This window comes from Bombus pyrosoma, linkage group LG7 (assembly GCF_014825855.1).
Source record: "Bombus pyrosoma isolate SC7728 linkage group LG7, ASM1482585v1, whole genome shotgun sequence".
In the NCBI taxonomy this organism is placed as follows: Eukaryota; Metazoa; Arthropoda; class Insecta; order Hymenoptera; family Apidae; genus Bombus; species Bombus pyrosoma.
The window spans coordinates 7,820,679-7,842,573 of NC_057776.1; the positions used below are offsets into that span (position 1 = coordinate 7,820,679).

General features: G+C 40.2%; 2 protein-coding genes across 6 annotated transcripts in view; one reads left to right on the forward strand and one right to left on the reverse strand.

Annotated features, from left to right (window-relative positions):
• The window catches only part of LOC122569293 (WD repeat-containing protein 47), an 81,492-nt gene that overhangs the window by 14,214 nt on the left and 45,383 nt on the right, over window positions 1-21,895 (forward strand). For all 5 annotated transcript variants that reach the window (XM_043730124.1, XM_043730122.1, XM_043730120.1 and 2 more), the window contains exons 2-6: window positions 10,768-11,467; window positions 11,656-12,259; window positions 12,352-12,700; window positions 20,563-20,673; window positions 21,040-21,118. In XM_043730124.1, the coding sequence (XP_043586059.1) occupies window positions 10,787-11,467; window positions 11,656-12,259; window positions 12,352-12,700; window positions 20,563-20,673; window positions 21,040-21,118 (1,824 nt within the window). In that variant the 5' untranslated portion in view covers window positions 10,768-10,786. The remainder of the gene's footprint in view (window positions 1-10,767; window positions 11,468-11,655; window positions 12,260-12,351; window positions 12,701-20,562; window positions 20,674-21,039; window positions 21,119-21,895) is intronic.
• LOC122569297 lies at window positions 6,837-10,120 on the reverse strand. Its single transcript, XM_043730130.1, has 5 exons — window positions 9,394-10,120; window positions 8,878-9,300; window positions 8,668-8,803; window positions 7,885-8,183; window positions 6,837-7,321 (listed from the first exon to the last, which is right to left on the reverse strand). Exons 1-5 carry the CDS (start codon window positions 9,409-9,411, stop codon window positions 6,905-6,907), a joined length of 1,293 nt encoding a protein of 430 aa, XP_043586065.1. The 5' UTR covers window positions 9,412-10,120; the 3' UTR covers window positions 6,837-6,904.

Below are 21,895 nucleotides of genomic sequence, written 5' to 3' on the forward strand. Positions count from 1 at the left end.
AAATCACGGCGAGCTACTTTCGCGCTTTATCGACCACGTCGGGGCTGATTCGTCCGCGAGACAATGCACGAGGGCGGCGAGGACTCGTTAGAAAGTAAGGGTGCCGTATGGACGCGTTTGAGTAAGCCTCGATCTACCCCAAGAGCAAGGCCACGCTTAAAACGGCTCTTTAAAGAGAAAGAGCTTTGCTGTTTTGATGAATATTGACATCGACTATGACTTCAGTAAGGTATTCGTAATATCGAAAAATATGTGTAGCGATTTACGAAAATATATGAGCACTTGCCATAGAAAACTTTTATATTTTATTACTTTAAGCGTTTATATTCATTTATTAATAACAAATTATTTATTATTAAACAAATATTTATTGCAAATATGCACAAAGTTATATGTTTAAAATTTCATTATACAGCATAAGTAGCCATCTTAAACATGTAAGTGTTAAATCTGGGCCTCCTATTTATTATATTTATATTTATTAATGTAATGAACAATCGACTGATATGTGTTAACGAAATTTCAAAATATTTCATATAATACACGAAGGGTATCTACAGGAATTTGAATACTTTCGAGAGCCAATTTATATTGAAAGATATGACCGAAAATGTATGTAACAAATGTATGTAAAAGATCTAGTTAAGAAATTGTTTCACATGTGTAGAATGTGAGGTTGAATGAGAAGAATTAACCCGTGAACAGACCCTTCTGTGCTCATCCACGCTCAGAGCTTGCTGGCAATTAAAAAATCCATGATCCGTGCAGTTTGTGGGCAGGGGACTCGGTAAACAAAAGGGCACCGTCGATTGCGCCAGAGTGAATAGCATGCCACGATGCTGACGAATTACGTTGTCATTCTTCCTTCTGTGCGTACAGAGGAACGATGATGGTTAATTTTGGATTGACAGGTCGTTGATCTTCTTACTTCATACAAGTAGTCCCATGAATGTCGAATAATGTAGCAGCGTTGAGGATACTCGTGGTAGATGAACGGATAAATCGATAGGTACTGTTGAAACAGGGATTGAGAGTTAATAATGTTCGCTATGGCAGACTTAATCCGAAGTAAGCCAATTAATTTTTAATATGGATTATTTCTGAACGATAAAGACGACGAGGATAATACGCTGAAGCAATTATAATAATAAAAGAAGAATCGAAATGTAGTTCGATGGATGAGCTTGTGTAATCATTTTCCTGGTCTTGTTGTTCATCGGACAATGGAAATAGAAGCAAGCCAGAACTCGTATACAACCACTTTGTAAAATTACTCAGGAAGACGACGAGTATTCCGACATTGTCCTGGCAAAGTTCCTCCCTTCTTTTCCCACTTTATCGTCTGAACGATTGGGAAACAGTCCGACAATATGCTTGCTACTTTTCTGCTTCCCACGATCTCACGCTTCCCACACGCTCGACCCTGCTTCTGCAATCGCTGCTTACCTCGTTCGAACTTGACGAACAACTTCATACATTTTAGCAGCCTATCTAGTAATTTCATCGCCACATTTTTCACCCACTTTCGAGCAATTCTTTTACCAAAACGCTAAAACTCATTATACAAGCGTTATTACACTGAAAACTTGCCAAATTGAAGTTTTCTCGATGATATCGTTAAGAAAAATCTCGTCTAATATAATACGTCGTCGCGTTACAACTGACTTTCTAGAGAAGCAATTTTTTAAGCGTAACAAGAGATCGGCCGATTTGGCTCGCTTTCAGTCTTTCGAAAGTGATTAACCTATTTGTATCCAACGTGGCTCGAGAACGTTCGAGGCGATCCTCGATAGCACATCGATTTTCTTAAAAAGTCGAACTCATCGCGGGGAAATTCTATTCTCATCGAAGACATCGTGAAAATAGGAAACTCTCAAACGTGTTAATCACGCGAGTGACACGCATGCAACAACGAGTTTCACGTCTTGTTCGTCTCGCAATCGACACGCATTTATTTAGCAACCGTTAATGTAAACGCGCAGTGAGATTTACAAGGAAACGAATGTCTCGTGACGACACACACGGTCTTCATCCGGTTAAACGAGGCTTTCGAGATTTCCCGGAGGCGGCAGCCTTCTCGAGGAATTCGTGTCGCGTGAAAAAGGAGGAAAAAGTTGTCACTGGCTGGCTATCTTCTTGAGTAAACGCGCACCGGTACCACGAGCTTTCGGGTCAAAGGTGAGCTGCTTGAATACCTCCATTACAGGCCGGGTAATGGTTCCTTTACTCGTGCACCAGTATGAAGAAAGCACGCCACACGGCTTTGAACCACGAAGAGACCGGATACTACCCTTCTATAAATCGCTATGGCGCTCCATGCAGGTAAACGTACCGAATCGAAGCGTGTCCGACGCCGTGTCCGAGGCCGTTGGTCCACATCGTTGTAATATTCCGTGACTAGGAGAACCAAGCTATCCAACTTATTTCAAGGTGGCCCGAGAAACAGGCTAATTGTTTTAACAGAGAATTTTACGAGTATGTGGTTTCGGTGCTAGATAGGTACGTGTGGTGTTTTAGAAGAACTCGGACTGCTCGAAGCTTCCAGGTATAAATCGTGCCGGTAGATAAGACGCAGCCACTAGCATAGTATCTTTGTTAGCCGAACTTTCTGACGAAATATTCTGGAGAATGAGTGGAATACTTAGGAACAAGTTTTGACCTGAAGACACGAGGTTTGTGAAGTTGTGAAAGTTTTGCTGAATCGGTTTTAATTAAAGATTACTGCACGATCAGGTTACGTTTCGATCGTATATCTGTAATTACGTGAAACGACATAACATTTGATTTTATAAGACGAAATCCAAGAACAAAATTTCTATATTTACACGAAGAATCTCTAATCTAACTATTGAGAAAAAATGAAATTTCTGACGTTTCATTGGATCGTCTATGCGTTTTATTAATGGATTTATTAATCAGAGAGGAGGCACATGCATATCGATTCTCCGTGAATGTTATCGAATAAGTTAATCGGACATTTGAATCGCGCATACGTAATAGTGTCACGGTGGCCGTCTGGACGTCTGAAAGCCGGAATTACGAACGCAGCGAGGAGCCGAGAAACACCGATAGTAAAGGATCGTGGACTGACTCTGGCATTAAACGCCGCCAGCCGGCATCGAAAAGATGGAGGAATGACCGGGCTTTCAAAGCCACCGAAAGATTTTCAAACTTCGCTCTTTGTGTCTTTGCTCCTTGGCTAGGGGCAATGCGCTTCGCGAGCCATAGAACCGTTCCATAGAACCGAGCTGTTTTTACCTTCGTTCAAGAATACAAATTAAAGAGCGCTTCTCTATTTTTTCTTCCTTTCAACTGCGTGTTCATTTCTTCTTTACTTTCGTTATCAGTCTAACAACCGCTCTATATGTTGGCCTTGGTAGGAAAACCTTTTTTACACCAAGCTTGTAATGTTCGATAGTATCGATTTTTCTGTACTTTTTCGCATTTGAAAACTCTGCTATATTTGCGTCTGGAAATTTTACCTTTTGGAAATTAAAGAGTTTGCAGTAATAAAGAGGCAGCTTCGATATTAAAATTTTATTTGTAGGGAATATTCAAACGTGGAAAAGTTTATTATTATGGATATTAGTTGACTATGAATTAATAACACGCTTGAAAAGGTGGTTTGATTGTGGTTGATCTTCAGTTAGTTGTTGTTGGTTTATTCAAATTACTGGAAAATAGAGCTATTTCTTTATGGCAGTACCCCTTCCATTGGAATTTTACAAATATTATATTTTTTGGAATTGGAAATTGTACATCTTCTACGTACAATATATCATAGATGAAGCTTTTCGTGTTTTTCCGCGTGTCTATCCACAAATCTTGCTTCATAAAGATTATAATATACCGATGTTGAGCATCTACTGTTTTGAAAACAAATTACAATTGGACGCATTTACAATGGGAGGCCGTATATGTGTATCGAAATACGTGGCGTTGTTGCTCGTTGTTCTTTTGCGAACGAAATATCGATCGATAGTTTTGTTTGGTAAATGCCGACTCCCCTTAACTAGTATCTAATTATAGTCGTTTAGAGTCACTTGTTACGAGAATAACGATGAGTTTGCATAGGTCGTTATAGGACGGTAAACGTGGTGGAACAATTTGTGGACGATTCGCAATTTCCGCTCAATAAACGCACTTCCCCATCGATTTCGTATCAATTAACCATTTTAATAAGTAAACGGTCAACGTTTATGAATAACTGGCAGCGCGCTGCTTGGTTTGCGCAGCGAATTACGTACACTAAGAACCGATGGCTATAAAAAAACAAAAACTTTCATCGGTAAAACTTTCGTTCCATTTACCCATTATTGACAATCGTGTCTGGTTATTGACTCTCACACAACGTTATATTCCGGCGTAATCACCGTTTAGTTCGCTACTGAATTCTTTGTCTAAGGTTTCTCGTCCACTACCTTTTCTTTGAAAATTAAATTTAATTACATATATCTCTTTATTCAGATCATAAAATGGAGAGAAAGAGAGGGATTAATAAAGATGACTTATCACACAGTTCCACGAAAGTTTCTGTGGAGTTCTACATGATAGAAAGAGAGTTTTTCCTCTGTGAACAAACTCGTTAAAGCATAAATGGAATTTTCAAAAGATTTGTCGCAAAAAAAGAACCGACAGCTGTGAGCTTCAGCTTTTTCAAACTTCTACAAAATCCGCTTCGTTTGAAAAGCACGTGGATTCGTATAACCTGTCCAATCGTCGATAGTAAAATTGCTCGTTTGAGATCGAAATACGAGGATCACGGCGTAATTAAAACGAAATTGGAGTCGAATTGTTTGCCTGGTAACGAAAGCCGAGTAAATCCGTGACGGTGCCGGGTGAAACGTAAGCGGAACAGTGCTGAGAAATTTAGTTTCGATTATATACCACGTAGCATCGATAATCGCGTGGCTAAAATTATACCGCGTTTTACGTCCTGTGTTTTGTAATTTTACAGTGCACTTTAAACGTCTCGTCATCTTTTTATTGCCATCGCGTTTCCAACGTCGGTTTACGACCGTTTTAAAGTATAACACGAATCGTCAACGATTATTCGATCGTTTTTCTTAATTAATTTCATCGTTTGACAGTATTCTTCACTTTTTACGAAACTAAATTAAGTTACATCGACCTTGTACTTTTTGGGCTTTCCATATTTTTTATCTCAATAAAGTTGATTGTATTTCACCAAAGTAAAAAAGAAATCGGCTGCGCTGTCTTCGATTTTGAATAATTATCGTTTTGGCTCCCTTTCACTGGCAATTCTTTATAATTTCTTTCGAGTCTCGAAGCTGAAAAATTGCAAATAAAAGGATCGACGATATGGCTTCGTAGAAATACCTAACCGTTGTTCGTTGTCAACTGCAACAGCTATTGATGGCACAGACATCGATACTGTTGTCCGCGAAACAGACAGGTACCCTCTATTCGCGCAATATTGTACGATTGCTAGATTCAACCGTTAAAACCGACCATTAAATCTCACGGATTCGATCGACGAATAAAAGTATGATTCATTCCATTCCAATCTCGATTGTAACTTTTACCTTTCAAACTACCGCATCGAGAACGCGAATTATACCACTGCGAAGACGTGGCATGAGATTTTTCCCAATTCTCCCCAAGTTTCACAATTTAAAGGGAAATTAAATGTGGCTGCACGGCAAGAAGTAGCCGCAACTCTCCTTGTGAAAATTAATCTCCTGGGCGCCCGTGAAACGTTCTCTTTCCAAAAACTTGCTCGTTCCCGCTCGTTCTTCACCGTCCTGCTTCAGAACGCGCGGACGGGAAGCTCGCTCGTAAATGCTGAATTTATCCCCGGTTCACGTTTTCGCCTCGCCTATCCGCTTGCCCGTAATCGTTGGAGTGCATCTGCATAGCCCGTGTATTCTCCGAGGCACGTCTCCGAACTTCGTTACACAGAGTAATTTCCTTATCTCGTCGCTTGCACTTTCGACGAGCGTAACGAATGGCAAACACTGTTGAAATTTCGCAGCTTCGAAGAAATTACATTTCACGATGAACGAAGGGCGGAGGGATTGGACACAAGGTTCGAAAGTTCGGGTCCCGAGCGAGAAATCAGAAATTGCTCGATCAGTGTTTGCCCTCCTTTTCCGGTTGCAGACACTCGATGCCCTCGTCGTGCACCGGCCATACTTCTCGCCTCTCTGTTCGGGTCAATTAACGCTGCCGGCAAATTGTCCGAAATTGAATTTTCGTTCAGTCGCTCGGTTGTCTCGCAGCCGCAACCGCTGCTGCCGGGTCCGGGCTGTGAAATGTGTCCTCGACGAGAGTTCGCCGTCTTCAGCGTTAATATACTAATTAAGGAATAGTCGAGTTAATGGCAGGGAAATCTTACGCGATCTGGAAACGAGCTGAGTCAAGAAACCGTAAACGAACCGGAATGAAAGGTAATCTTTGGCTTTCTACGAAAACACGTGGATCATTGAGAAAAATTGTTTCTTATTTCTCTGGAAATGTTTGCGTAAAACCCACGAGTTAATAAATATTGACGAGAGGGGTGTCAAGTGATAGACGTATTTTCGAATTAGTTCCATGATTAAGCGATTGATGAGATGATAGTGAGATCCGGTTGGCAGACGAGCATTAAGGTCCGATTATGTGCAGCCTTCTTGTTAACGGCACGAGGTGTAACACTTTATAGGTAGGGAAGCTTTTAATAAACTTGACGGCGTTTATGGTTACACGTTTATTGAAGAATGTTCATCTAATCATCGATTAAGAACGATGAAATTTACATATATATTCGATAGATGCTTAATTGACGTGTAATATCCGTGGAAAAATATAAAATATCGTGATATAAACATTTTATACAAAATCTAAAAAGTACAACTATGTAGTTAAATTGCGTGGTCGTTTGATTTGCAAAATCGAGATTCATTTAAGCTAACTGATATACGACAGGTTGTATATCATTGGTATCGAAACAAATTCTGTATGGCGAATAGAGGGACGAATATGGGCATGACCAAACATAATTACTTATATAATTACCGAAATCGTTAACAGGATAAGATTGAGGTGCAACGGTGTACTGAGTGCTTGGCAAATAATTTGTCCCCAGGTCAGTTGGATTACTATAAACTTGCACGACTTGTTCTGCAGCGGGCTGTATCGGTGTTAAATTATTCGATGGTTCAACGTCGTGGTGCACGTTAGTAGGAATCGTGATGCTATAACTTTCTTTTGGCGCATTATCCTTGAATTTCCCGTGGTGATGCACGTGCTGGTGCAGCTTTATTTTGTAGGTATCTCCCAGCTTCGTGCTCACTATTTCCTTATGATGAACAGCTGTTCCCTGTTTAAGTATTTACAAATAAATCCATATCCATTATTCTTTGTCAATTAATTTATCAATTTATCGTTTATCAATTACGATATGTCTTATCATGATCCGAGTCAATAAGTACATATTTTTAGATTATGCATATCACATACGTTATGTAAGACGCGAAGAAAAATCACGAAAATGTGAAAAAATATTTTACAATTTAAAGTTACACAATGATAGTAACAGGTATTGTGTATGAAAATTATTTGTAATGAATGGACTATGAATGATTTATGCTAGATCTAAAGACATAATACCTAAAAATAAACAAAAATAAATAAATACAATAAAAATACAAACTACTCAAAGTATAGTATCCGTTATGACGTTCAGTAAGTGGAACGGATTTCTGTTGCGTTTATAAAAGTAGAAATTTACAGAAAAAAATATTCCTAGTTCTAGTTTAGTTGGTTTAGTAATAATAAGATCGAATCCGCAATGAACGTATAAAAAGTCATTAGAATTTAACAGTTCTTTGTATGAAACAATTTTTCTATGGTTTATTGTGTATATAAAACAAAAATTCCTACCGTGGAAGTTCTAGATTCGTGCTGACTTCCCACGTTATCAACTGGCGACGATTGTTGCTGTTTTTGGGGGGAAGTTTGTTGCAATAAAAATGCGTGATGAAGATCTTTGTTGGCTAATAAAGAAGTCGTGGTTTTTATAGGAACAGCAGTTGGATCTTGTGGCATTTCTTGCTTTACTTCGGCAGGTATTTGTTGATGGGGATTCAATCCCAGAGAACGGTATTGTTGCTGCACAGGATACATGTTCGATGGCTTCAAGCCCAACAGCGAAACACTTTGACGAGTATTCACGCGCTTCTCTGTGGAAACATCATCATTTGATAGAATTTATTCGCGATTTTTTATGAAAATCGTTCATAGGTGAAAAGTTGGGTAGTGAAAGATATGTAAGTGTAATTGATTTATAATAGGTAATATAGTAGATAATAGGGCTATCTTTTATAACATAATTCGAAAAATGGGGCGAATATATTTTTGTCATTGGTCAAAATGATCACGTTTGCAAATGGATCATTTTCATAGTAGAATTCACATAGCTGTAATGCATATCATAAAAGTTCACCGATTTTTTCTATTTTTATGATTTTTCACTCGTATAATAGCAGCTCACGACCAGATATGTAGATGGAATTGATAAGAATTCATTGAACAAGGTCATAACTAATATTTCGTTTGAAATTCTACTGTACATATATACGTCCAAGAATCAGAGTATCTGTATCATTCAACTAGCCAACATTCCGCATGTAACACTAATATTGTACTTGAAAATAATTATCTTACTCTCTTGATCTTGCAAATCAACGACCGATAACGAATCATCTAAGGGCGACTTCGTGGCCACATCATCGTGTTCGCCCCTTTGTATTCCATCGGGTTCTTCGCTTGGATTAGATCTTCTGTATCGATTGTGTGCTGCCTAAAAAAAGTGATCGGTTAATCGATAATTACAGGAGACAGTGCTGAAGGTAGCAATGAACTTTGCGTGCTCACTGTAGGAGGATATTGATAATAGGGTAGAACTGCCCCGGGAATTCCTGCTGATCCGTAGATATTCATATCGGACAACAGTCGTCTGTAAGCAGCCCTTGACATAGGTGGCAATATTACATGTTGAAACATCGGCGACAATGCTTGAGCAGGAAGATGGTATGAATCCGAATACACTGGATAAAGTTCCAAATGATACCCTGGATCCGTGTATCCCTGTTGTGATACTAATTGGTGTGGATTGTGTGATTGAGGATGTGATTCATGGCCTTTGTCTTCTGAATTTGGAAGAGTTTCAGGATGTTGAGTTATGGGCTGATATTCTTCCTCCAAATTTGATTTCTGTATAGACTGTGGATTTTCGTATCCAGGTTGTATCATAATGTCAGCCAGCGCATATTGGACTAGGAAAATAGCCATTAAAAACTGAAATCAAATATTATCAAGTATGAACATGATATTTTATAATTTAGTATAGATATTAAGATATTAATCAAACGGCAATTATTGCGATCTTACCATCGTTAATTGCCCCATTGTTGTACTTTACCGTTGATCGTTCAACAGTTCGATCGAATCTGCGCAACGGCCTTTAAAGACACATAAATTAATGGACAAAGGTGCTGATGTCACGTATTTCATCTGGCACGCACTTTTGTCAAGCCAGCATGTTACAAACTTGGGAAATTTAGCAAATTCGCAGAAGACTTTTATGGGTCACTGTTTTACGAAATTCACTTATCGCTTGACACCTGTATTGCTTTCATCGCGATTTCATATCCTATATTTTTAATAAAAATGTATTTTCGGAGAAATCTTTCAGCCACAGAAATGACCTTTCGTTTCGTCGTATTTCATCTGGTCGGTGAAGCAATACAAATCTCGTAATTCACACCCTTTGATCAAGTGCCGTTTCGAAAGAAACTTTCGGCACCATATGGAGGCAGTCGATAACAATTTTCCTCATACCCATATTCTCCGCCAACGTCGTTCGCGCTTCGATTCCCAGCAAGTTGGATAGAAAGAGACTTCCAGAGGAATATAAAGTAGAAGATTTTACGGGGTTGCTCGAAATATCAAGTTTCTCCCTGCTGCATAGAGTCTGTAGGATTTTGCAACGAAATGGAATATCATCGTCATATGGTGGCCGCATAATAACGGCCCTCGTGTAAATCCATGTCATCGTTCCAATCTACTAAACGTTTCCGAGCCTTCCCGCTGTGCATATTTCATTCAAGAAGCAACTCGTGCGATTTCATCGTCCGACCGGTGAATCTATGAGTTAGAAACATCGAAACGATATACAAACGGAAGCAAACGCGAGCGATTTTATGTTTGAAATATCCTCGCACAGGAAAGAGTAGTTTAGTAGGGGAATAGCAAATCAACGTCCGAATCTATCCACCCAGTTCGTGCGACAATCAGGGCGTGTCAGCAGGGCCGGTGGCCTCGAAGTGCAACGAACTTATAAAACCAAGGATTTCGCACATTCCTTACGAGCGTAGCATTACTCAGTTTTGCAATAACACGTATCGTCTGAACAGCAATCCCGGTGAATCAGATCGTGATGCGTTGAACCTTAGTATTATCGATCGCTAAATTAACATTGAGCAAAACAATTTCGATATCAACCTACCCACATTCTCGACTCGCATAATCTATATGTAGGTCTTTGTTTTTGTATTAACAGAAAATCGTTTTTTTCCCTTGATTCTATATAATGTACAGATATAACCTATATATGCAAGCTGCATAAAATTGCTAGATGTTACAATATCATCGAAATTGTCGAGCCGTATTTCATTCGACCGTTTATCAATGAAATTTCTTGTAACTCGTCACGCTCGATACAAAAGGTCGAGGCTGTAATTCTCTGCTCTGGAAACTGTCCAGGTTGCGTATTCGGTACGTGATGCCGGCGGCGCACCTGACGCTGCGCGAGGAGGATGTGGTACGACTAACCTTGGAGTTCCTCCACAGCCGTGACCTTCACATCTCGCAGCTTTCGTTGGAACGAGAGACTGGCGTGATAAATGGTCAATACAGCGACGACGTCCTGTTCCTTCGTCAGCTGATCCTCGATGGACAATGGGACGACGTGCTCGAGTTCATTCAGCCGTTGGAGGCGCTGCCGGATTTCGATATGAGAAGGTTCACCTACTCGATCCTCAGGCACAAGTACGTGGAGTTGCTATGTATCAAGTCCGAGGCGAACTTGATCGCCGCTGGGACGAACGGGAGTGTCGACAATGCGGTCGAGGAGGTTGTCAAGGTTTTGAGCGACCTCGAGAAGGTCGCGCCATCGAAAGAAGAGTACAGCAGCTTGTGCCTATTGCTAACGCTACCGCGACTCACGGACCACTTGCAATATAAGGACTGGAATCCTAGCAATGCCAGAGTTCAGTGCTTTCGCGAGGTGCATCCGTTGGTTGAGAAATTTCTGCCTGGCGACAGAAAGAGCAGCGACCCTGCTCATCCCGTCACCTCCGCGAAAAACGATCGGCTCATACAGTTGATCATCAAGGGCATTTTGTACGAGTCTTGCGTTAACTATTGTCAGGCCAAAGCTACAGGCTCGAAGGAGAGCGAACAGGTAACATTTGTTTTCATTTTATCTTTAAGTCGACTATTTTTTTTATCTGAAATACTAGAACAGATACTTCGAGTAATATTTATATTTGTACTTGAAGTACGTAGATACTATCAGATATGTATTAACTTTAGTTCCCTTTATAGTTTAAAGATAATTAACGATAATTAAGGTATAAATTTGTATTACAGGTGGAAATGAACTTCTCCAGACTGTTAGACGGCTCAGTTGGTTTCAGTGATTCTGACTTAAGTCTGCTTTCTTGGTTACAAAGTATACCGCCGGAAACGTTCGCCGTACCTTTCGCTCAACGAACGTTAAACGTGGATGTGGAACGGCTCGAGAGACCATCTTTGGAGACCTCCTGGACGGAACACATGTTGATCACCCCCATAAAGCCGAAGACCTTCCCGCATAGCGCGATGCCGTTCACCAGGCCAAGATCCGCCGCTGACATGATGTCACGAAGTTTAGTGCCCGCTTTAGAAGCTGGGCTTGGACCAAGGAGTCCCGGGCCTAAAAATACGCCGATACCATCTGCGGCGCTAATGGCTCTGTCTACCGGTGATATAAACCCTATGTCAAGATCATCTTTCGCGAGCTTTCATCTAACCGGTTTTAAGAATAACAAATTAATGAACACCAGCGTGGACAGACTCTTTGAGAACGAGGGTGACGTCTTTCTTAGCTCGAGCTACGCTGAATTTCAGCAACTGCCTTCTATACAAGAAACAACGACCAACAGCCAGCCGAAAGCTCCACCGAGGACGAGGGGACAATCGAAGAGTCCCGAGGGTAAGCCTATCTATTCTTGTTTTTATTTATTAATACAGTAATATTCCATATAAATTGTTGTTTTTAACGCTTTTACATGCGTCTCATTTTAGGTATCAAAGCTGACCCTTCTGCAGCCTCCACGCCAGAGCGTAGAGTTGCAGGCAGAGAATCTCCCGCCCCATCGACGGCCAGAAGTTCGAGAAGAGATTCCTTGGCAGAAAAACCAACCGGAGTCGCGGCAAAGATCACGGAACCTACTGCGATGCCTGTTCGGGCTTCCCTAGGTGGAGAGCATCTCGAGCAGAGTTATAACGGCGACCTGTTTAAAGAGTACCAAAAGCAGAAGCAAAGGCTGCAGGAAAAGTTCCAACAGAGAGAAAGGGAATGGGATGATTTGGTCAGACAGTTGTCGGCTCCGTTACCCTCTCAAGTCGTCGATAATAGACTTCAGGGAGATGGGTAAGTGAATGTTTTATTGTTAGCCGGTATAACTAACTTTCATATCGCCAGTATAATTTCGACAGTGATAAATATTCACTGTTTGATTTGATAGTTTTTTTAATGTAAAGAATCCGATCCGAAAACGATAGGAGAACAGAGAAACAAAAGCGTATTGTTTGTCGCGTTTCGATGCGCCGCTATTCAGTGGCCGGAGGGCTGACGATTATCACCTCGAGGCAATCACGGAAAAGTCGTACGATGCTTCGAATTAACATTGGCTCGCTTCCCGTCGAGTTGCTCATGCTACAAAATGCAGACAAATACTGTTGTTTTCCGTGTGGTGTCTCGCAGGTTCTGCAGAGCACAGTCAATCAAACCGAGTAGTTGGCTACATTCTCTAACAGATGGCAGCAAAGGAATGTCTTTGTCGCGCTTATTATGGTACTAAAGCGTGGGCCGAGAATAACTTGTTCGGTCTAGACGGCAACGTGTGGCGCGGATCGAAATAGCAATTCTCCACAGGAAACGTTCAAAAGAAACCGGGATTATTTTGTTGATTTGACGATGCCCTTTGACCTTTGCTCTCTTATCGCAGTTCCATTTCTCTGTTTAAATATCGACTTCTAAAAGATGAGAGTTTACAGAGATACTCAATACCCTATATGAGCTTGAAAAGTTCTGCAGGGATTATAAAAATATTTATTTGTAAAAAAAGTTTCTTTTACTCTTTTTACCTTCGTGCATTATTTATAGTTCATTGAAAACGTGTTTCTTTTGAACGTTGCCGATCGTAGCAATTCTGTTTTCCCACGAGCTTACACACCGAAAACTTCACCGTAGACAAATCAGTAGCGGCGGGAAGTCATCCCTCGTAAGTGTCATGCACATTCCTTTTCGCGAACGAATAAACGGTCCCGGCTGTATCCTCGTAAATGTCTTGTAACGAGCTAAAATTACCATCGCCACGAGATGTCAAGTGCAATGTATCTTTTCTGCAAAGGCATATCGGTCGCATCCGGTGATAATAACTGAAAACGGCGTTTAAACGCCGATCTCGTGAACTATCTATTCTACCCTATCAGCTTCAGTTCATCATTTTGTCAAGATATTTACATAGAAGCAACATTACATTATACTTTACCATTCAGAATCATGAACCATTTTCTTTTTTTACCATTTTTTAAATTCATAGATTTTTAGATATGGACTCATCTTGCCTATTTTGTAACGGGTCAGAATATATAATTTCTGATCTTTTATCGTATCTTCTGGCATCGTCTGTACGCAGTTCGATAACGTAAAATGACCTAAATAATTCTCAATGACGTTGTCGTGAAAAAGCTAGTTCGCGGTATCGATGCGTCAAAGAAATGAAAGTGGAATTCAAACACGGTTCATTGGCACCGATCGTTGACATTGTTCCGAGTCCGGATACCGGATGTATGTGAATAAGTACGCGCACGATGTCACAGGGAAATCGTGACCATACAGCTTCGTCATTGGTTTGGGCCCCATCGAAGGTTCTCGCTTCATGGTTTCGTTCTGCATATTTATGGTCTCATTGTCTCATTCATGTATACCGGTTCCTCATAAAACGCAGATGAATGTGCAAATTTCTGGTATGCGGTGTATCGTCTAGACGTTTCTTTTTCTTTAACGATGTAAATGCGGTCTCTGAATAAAGCTAAGGGTAAATTATTTCGTGCAAACATTCAGTATTTCGTAAATTTTACGAATAATTTCACTGCCTCGAATATACAGGTGAAATTAATAATTAACATATTTAACTTCTTTTATTTTTAGCTGCAATTTATTGAAACGAGATCAAAGTGTATAAAGTTGTCTCAAAAGCTTCTTTCGTTTTATAAGGAAATAATAGATGCGCAACATTTTTTGTTTTATATTGTTTCGTTGAATTACGTACCCATTACTTTGAATTGCACTCCATTAATTTTATTATTGATCCATTTTATTTTATTGAAACAAAATTGAATTATGTATGATCCACTCTGTTCTGATTCCAATGGAATAAAATGGATCATACATAATTCAATAAAATAATATAAAACAAAAATGTTGTGCATCTGTTATTTGCTTATAAAAGGAAAGAAACGTTTGGGACAACCTAATACGTAGCGAGGAGTAATTCGATGTGCATCAACGTGGAATTCGTTTCAGCAAAATTAATCGTAACTGCAAATGAAGCGAAATAATAGATACCAACTGTGCTTGAAGGGCATCCTCAGTCTGCAAAATGCTAATTACCGTGGATTGCTGGCGAACAAAGTTTAACTGATTTCAGAGGCGACAATATCGTGGTTGCAACGTGACGAGCTTGCGGTAGTCGGTTTCAATTTCTTGTATACGTATGCAAATGGTGTCGTATTATGACTGCATTCGGTTCTTAAACAATGAAGAATGGATATTACATACATCGAATATTTATTCAAATATCCATTTGAACATTTATTCGGTATTATCATCAATTGTTCGAACAACATAACAATTTTTTTTTTAGATATTGCAGGATTTTTAAAGAGATTACGTTTACCTAGTTCTTCTTTCCTGTTGTTTGCTCTTGCTATTGACAATGACAAGTTTTAGATTCAGTATCATAAAGCTGATTCATACCTTCTCTTATCTATAATCTATGATATCGTGCAATGATTCGGTTGAAAGGGGCCGTAAGATCGTGATATCTGCTTAGAAAACGTCCGAGTGACTCAGTCATTAACAGAATCGATAGACGTATTTCAGTACAAGTGGATTAATTTCGATCGAATAACTCAGGAAGAACAAAAGAATTTAACGAAACGTTTGAAAGGATCAAGGGAATGATGCGAAAATATTTCGAATATGTTAGTAAAGTTTAAAGAAAAATGTTCTTAAGAAAAGTAATAGAATGTAAGAGAAGAATACGCTTCTCAGGAGCAGATGCATCTGTTTTTGAGCAGAGCATTTTCTACTAACTATTTGAGAACAGCATTTGCAGGTCGTTCATTACTGTAGAGTCGTGAAAAATAGTGACTATGGTGTTCTAGGAATCGAATCCGAGTCCCTTAGCGTTTATAGCCGACTACGTTACCCACTACGCTGTCGCTGTCGCCTGCTACTGTTCAGGTTTCACGATCCTAGTACATATTTGTGCATGGAGAGCTTCCCGATCTCACATTACTGTCAAAACACGAATTTTTCGTAGAATTTTCAATGAAAGAATTAAAAGCTTAGAAGTTGAAGGAAAGGAGAGTAAAGAATTGAATGCACTTAAAAGTAACTTGCAAGCATCGATTCATACAAGGATCGCAACAATATTTCGTGTAGTCAGTTTCTTCGTTTGTGTGGAAGTATGTAATTCATATTTTCATTACAGTAATATTGTATGTTAATGGCATAAATTAGAGTTAGTGACAATATTGTATTTCCTTTGCAAACAAGCGTAAAACTGCACGCGTCAAGCAGTTTAAGCTAAAGTTACTTTCTCATCAGAAATGATTATTCCTGGTATCTTCTTTGATTTTTTATTGAATTTACCAGATATTCTTTTATCTTTTCATCGTATTAAAAAAAGGGAACGATAAATGTTTTTCGACGATACATCTTACATAACAGAATTTTGTTGCGCGAATAAATAAGTAAATGAATGATCTCTTTTCCACTTCAGTTGTTTTGGACTCGATAATCATGGAATTTTAACAAATAAATCAAATTAGAATGAAAATAAAAGGACAGGTGAAATGCATTTACATCGAATTACAGCGAGTTGGTATATTTTAATGGTATACTGTTTCGATGTGTGCAGATACTAACGAGACTTGTTAGCAATCACGTTGACACGTCTGAGACGTAAGTCGTGGAATTAACGAGCCAAAGGAATTTCAAATGTCTGACAGTTCGTTAACTACAAAATACGAACGTATTTGAGGTAGTAAAATTTACGTTTTGCGGTCGTTGAAATAAGGAGCGTACGGTAGTCCTTGATCCTTCAACCGGCTCAACAAACGAGGCCGTTCTTTATGATTCACTGCGCTCGATTCTTTCCAGTGAATCCCTTTAAATGGCCACGCGCTGTCACATTTTCGAGTTAGAAGCAATCCCCAGTTAAGTCGCGTTCTTCGTAGAAATTACTTTATTATTGTCCATGCTACTACTTCAGGATAAAGCATTCTTCTGCGTGGTAACACACTTACCAACCGCGTATTATCTTTCACGCGTGACAGACACAAATCGTATCCATAATACAGTTTATTAACTACTCTCAAAGATACAAATTACGCGAGACAAGTTGAGACAGCTACTTCGAATAACTCTGGTGACCAGAGTCGTCGAATGAATCGCGAGGCATCGAGTTTAAGCACGTCGGAAGACAGATTTAGCGTGGAAAGATAGAAATTCGCGAATGTCTCGCACGCACGTTCTCGATTCGTTCGAGCTGTCGAGCGGTCAGCGCGCGATTGTCACGGACGTTGCTTTCTCCGTGAAGATCGTCGACAGTGCCAGTCATTCGTGGATTTTCTTGGCTCGCGACACCGCGTTTTCTCAATTCCTCAGCCAACGAAGCTTTCAACCAGCGTAAGTACGGTAGTCCACCTACTTGCGCGTGTCGACCGCGAGACGCAGCGCGCAATTAGCACGCGTGACCGGCCGAGATTGGCCACAGACGTTGCTTTGTTCGAGACTTGCTCGATTAAAACGAGAGGGAATCGCGAAATGAGCGTCCATCTCGAATCGAATCGCCTCGTTAGCATCGAAGAATAGCAGGTGTTGTAAACGTTCTTACGTGGAAAAGTACATTGGGAGTAGGTTAGTTCGCATTGGTTCAAGGTGAACCGATTGCAGGTGCTGTGACGGGATGATGGTGTCCCATACTCTCGCAATAGTTTGTTTTCACTGATGCTTCATTACGAAATTTGCATTTTGTTGCACGGTTGGAGTTTGGTAATGTAGGACTTGCTTGAAAATTATTGCATATTCATGAGAATATTTGTTTTTTCTTTGCAGTAATAATATCATTGTTCAAACGAGCGAATCAGAAGTCGCATTGATCAACTTCATAAATTAAATAATAACGTAATCCTGTTTTCTAGTGTTGCTCTGAAATTTACTTATTTGCGATGAACAAATTTCTGAAGTAATTTGTTTCTTGAGAATTGAATATCAAAAAATTTTGTATCTGTGTAATGAGAGGCTCAAAGAAAGATAGGCAATATAAATGTTATGGGAACAATAACTCAAGAAAGTAGAATGAATAATTTATACGCGAATACGGCGACGTTTGAAAATTTATAGGAATTCGCACGTTGGTGTATGGCGGAAAGTATAGTTCTGCGTTCAACCTGTTGTGAAATACAGCGCGTGTAGCGTGCAGGATATCTCGCCGCACGCTTAGAGTAAAAACGTGTGTAGTTTTACGCGAGAAATAACTGTGCTACGTCTGTTGTCCCTTCTGTTCTTGGGCCACCACATCTGCCAGATGTTTCTTCTCTCGATTCCTCCAAAAAGGGTCATCCACCCTTTACCACACTACTCTCTCGTTGCAGTGAATTCCAGCGAGAGATATTCGTCAACTTTCGAATTCGTCGAAGAACCAGTCTACATTATTGAAGCAGAAACAGTACTCTCCAAACGCTACTACTTCTAAAAGTCCTTGTAGCACCCGAAAAGCGTTAATTAGCTATTTAAAATACATCTTGTATAAGACTGTGATGTGCATTTTGTCGGCCATCGATGAATCTTATCGCTCTTGAGAAAATCTACTGCACACGCCGTCTAGCACTTCTATAAGATTTTAACTGATAAGGATATCCAGAAATAAAAAATCACATTTCTGCGTGTATCGTATCACGTACTCTAGGATTCCCCTCTATATCTACTAGAAGCTGCAATATTCTGCCAATATTTCTCAAGTTCTGTCAAGAGCTCCGCAGTTAGAATGCTATAATCGAAACATCCATACAGATATCCAATTATCGAAGATTCCATAGCGAGGTAACCGCGAAATTCGCTCGATCAGAAAGCAATCAAACCGATCACAAAGGCCTAACAATTGTTGAAACACGCTTCGTTTGAATCACGCTCTGAATATCCATGCGCAAAGAAAAACCGCCAGACGATTCCCCGAATGCTCGCGGCTGCATCTTTCGATCGGTATGTTTGTTGCGGGCACAGCTGATCGCAGACCGCGTGTGCAAACGTGAACGTGGCGCAGGGCCGCGGGAATCAAAGCAGCCTCTGATAGGTCGCGATACGCTTTGTTATTACGAGCGGAGTCGGTCGACGGGCAGTCGAGTCTAATGCCGCTGGCGGGCGAAATCGTAGCCAACGCTTGGCTCCCTCGATACTTCACGTCGGGCTTCCTCCGCAGCAGCATCGTTCCCCCGGTTCTGTGGCTGCGACGCGGTTATACACATAGATACGTACGGACAAACGGACAGACAGACGGTACGTTGGATCGTCGCGAACTCGACATTCCATTCGGTCCTTGATCACGCTCCCTAAATAAGGTACGAACACTTCGAATTCCGTGGCGCGGTCGAATCGTTACGAACCGATCGTTTCTGTCTACGTGATCTATGAGACATCCGATCGTTCGAGTTTGTTCAGGTGTGTAGTGGTGATCGACTTGCAATTAGACTACGAGGATAAAGGGATTGGTCGTGACGAAGTTTGATTTCGTTCCTCGCGACACGAGGAAGAGTCGAACTGAGATATGAAAGTGTGAGTTTTTGATCGACGAAGTTTGCTGGATTGGTGAAGAAACGATGATTTATCACAAACCGACGATACCACGATTTCGGATTGCCGAACGTATCAGCTTGGCTCCGAGCAATCGACCGATTTACACGAAACAGAACAACCACAGTAGCACGTGCAGCTTGAGGAGCGCCGGTTCTACGCCGCCGTGTGTCAATCGGTACACGATAAGATATTTTTTTGCAACCTCTGGTGTAGATTCTTATTTCGCGGTTTATATTTTATATCGTCAAAGAAAAAGAATATTTTTATAAATGTATCTTTGACCAACTCGTGGCTGTAGTTTCTGAAAGATTTTAGCATCTGAATGAGTAGCCTCTCTTTAGATCGTCTCACTGGTTGAGTGTCGTTCATTTAGAATGCGACGCTGAATTATGAACAGCTTCCGCTTCCAGTTCCCATCAGCCAGCCCGCATAGCACGCGTGTTGATTCTCGGACCTGTCACTGTGTATGAAAACGAAACGACGAAATACAACGTAATAAAGTCGTAGGCTTAGAAGTATTGAGAAACTCACTCGCGTTTCTTTAACGCTGACGTGGAAAAGTGTTTGTAAATCTCGCAAGAAACGAACTTGTACCACATGAACGAAACGTCTATCGTTCTGTAAACATACGTTTGGAATTGTTTCGGTTGTGCAAGGTATTTAAAAGATTAGGAAAAAGATTGGTATAATAATAATTTCGATTCTGTAATATTTCATGTATCTTATCAATTACTTTAAATCGCGTTCTTTGTCCATCGGGGACAGAGTTTGTATTCATATTCGACTTGTAAAGGATGCGGGACGCTTTGTTTCCATGAATCACGTCTTGCCTGAATAATGACCAGTGCCTCGGATAACCTTTTTAACCCCAACCTAACCCCGTTGATGATATTCCAAAGGAAATCTTGATTGCCGATGAGCCTCTAAACGTTTACCAACACGAGAACAACGGTATCCTTCAATGCCAGATAGTCACTTTAAACGAAGTGGAAATTTCGCTTTTGTCGGACGGTATAATTTATCAATTCACTGGTCACGGATGGTTTTTACGAAATTGAAGAGCAATCGCGTATAATATGCGACGATTTTATAGAAAATCACGGTCACGACAGAGCCTGATCGTATACTTTCTTTTGCGATTACAGTATAAAGCAACCTTTGGGGAGTAAAGGACCTTCACCTGTTCACACTAGCACGCCTGCTCGATCTGGTATCCAGTCACCAAAGCCTACGATTAATGGATCTGAGCCTGTAGTGTAAGTGTCGTGCTACTTTCCATTACTTAATTACCCATACGAAAGAAATTATTTAAATTTGCATTTAATTGTAGTAGAATTGAAATTTCTGAAAAAGACAGTCACATTTTAACATAACGTCTAAACTATAAGTATTTATATAAATTCCTATTATTGTGAAGATAATTTAAAAAATGGAAATCATGTAAGAAAGTTATTTTAGCGTAACGAGTGTTACACTAAAACTAGACTTTAGATATTTTCTATATTTTCGCGTGTATTCTATGCACACGCAATGGCGTAACGTAGGAAGTTCAGCAATTTTCAAGTACCAGATTCGAAAGGAAACGATTTGTCATGATATTTCATTGAAAATGGTCCTCGCAGGAGACAGAACTCGGCGCTGGGCAACACTTACGATGTTAGAGCACAGGAGAGTCATTACGATGTCGTCAAGCCGATGAAGGTAAGTCGATAAACTCATTTACGATTATTGCACCGAATATACAAGATTCACGAGGAATAACTCGTCGCTATTTTAAACCACGTCGATGCTTTCATGGACCACCGATACAATTAATTTACGATTGGCGCGCAAGCAGCGGCGCGAAATCCTCGTTACGACGCTCGATGTAATTTAATAACAAGCTGACGAGAACAACGTTTAACAGTTGATTTATTTTGAATCAAGTAACTTAGACGTTTATCGCATCGAGTTGTTAATCGTTCTTTATATTTTATATACTCGCTTATCAGAATTGAATTGCAAACGCATTGCTGATAATAACGCTTGTAGGAGCTCGATGAAATTTGTTATTAATACGAAAAATTGCAAACGAGCGTATCGTGACGATTCGAACCGTTCAACGGCCTTTTCACGCCAATTTGAAATTTCTACCAGTCACTCGTAATTAGCGATATGTTTCTTAAGAAACGATTTCATAAAATAGAAAATATATTTGTAGCCTTGTAATGGATGTTCTTGTGTACGTTTATTGCATCAAAAAATTACAATCTGATAATCGGGAAAAAGGATCGATTTAACGTCCAACTTTCTATCTGTCTCTCCTTGTTGCCGTAAGCGCCCGCATAAACCCGTGACTCGTTTATGGTTCGACTCGTAACGCACCAGAGAAACTGGCTTAACAGCAATTTCCACGAATAGTTGCAAACGTTACGTCTAAATTATCTATATCTACTTCTTTTCAAATTAAGAACAGGCAATTTCAAAATATTCCAACCG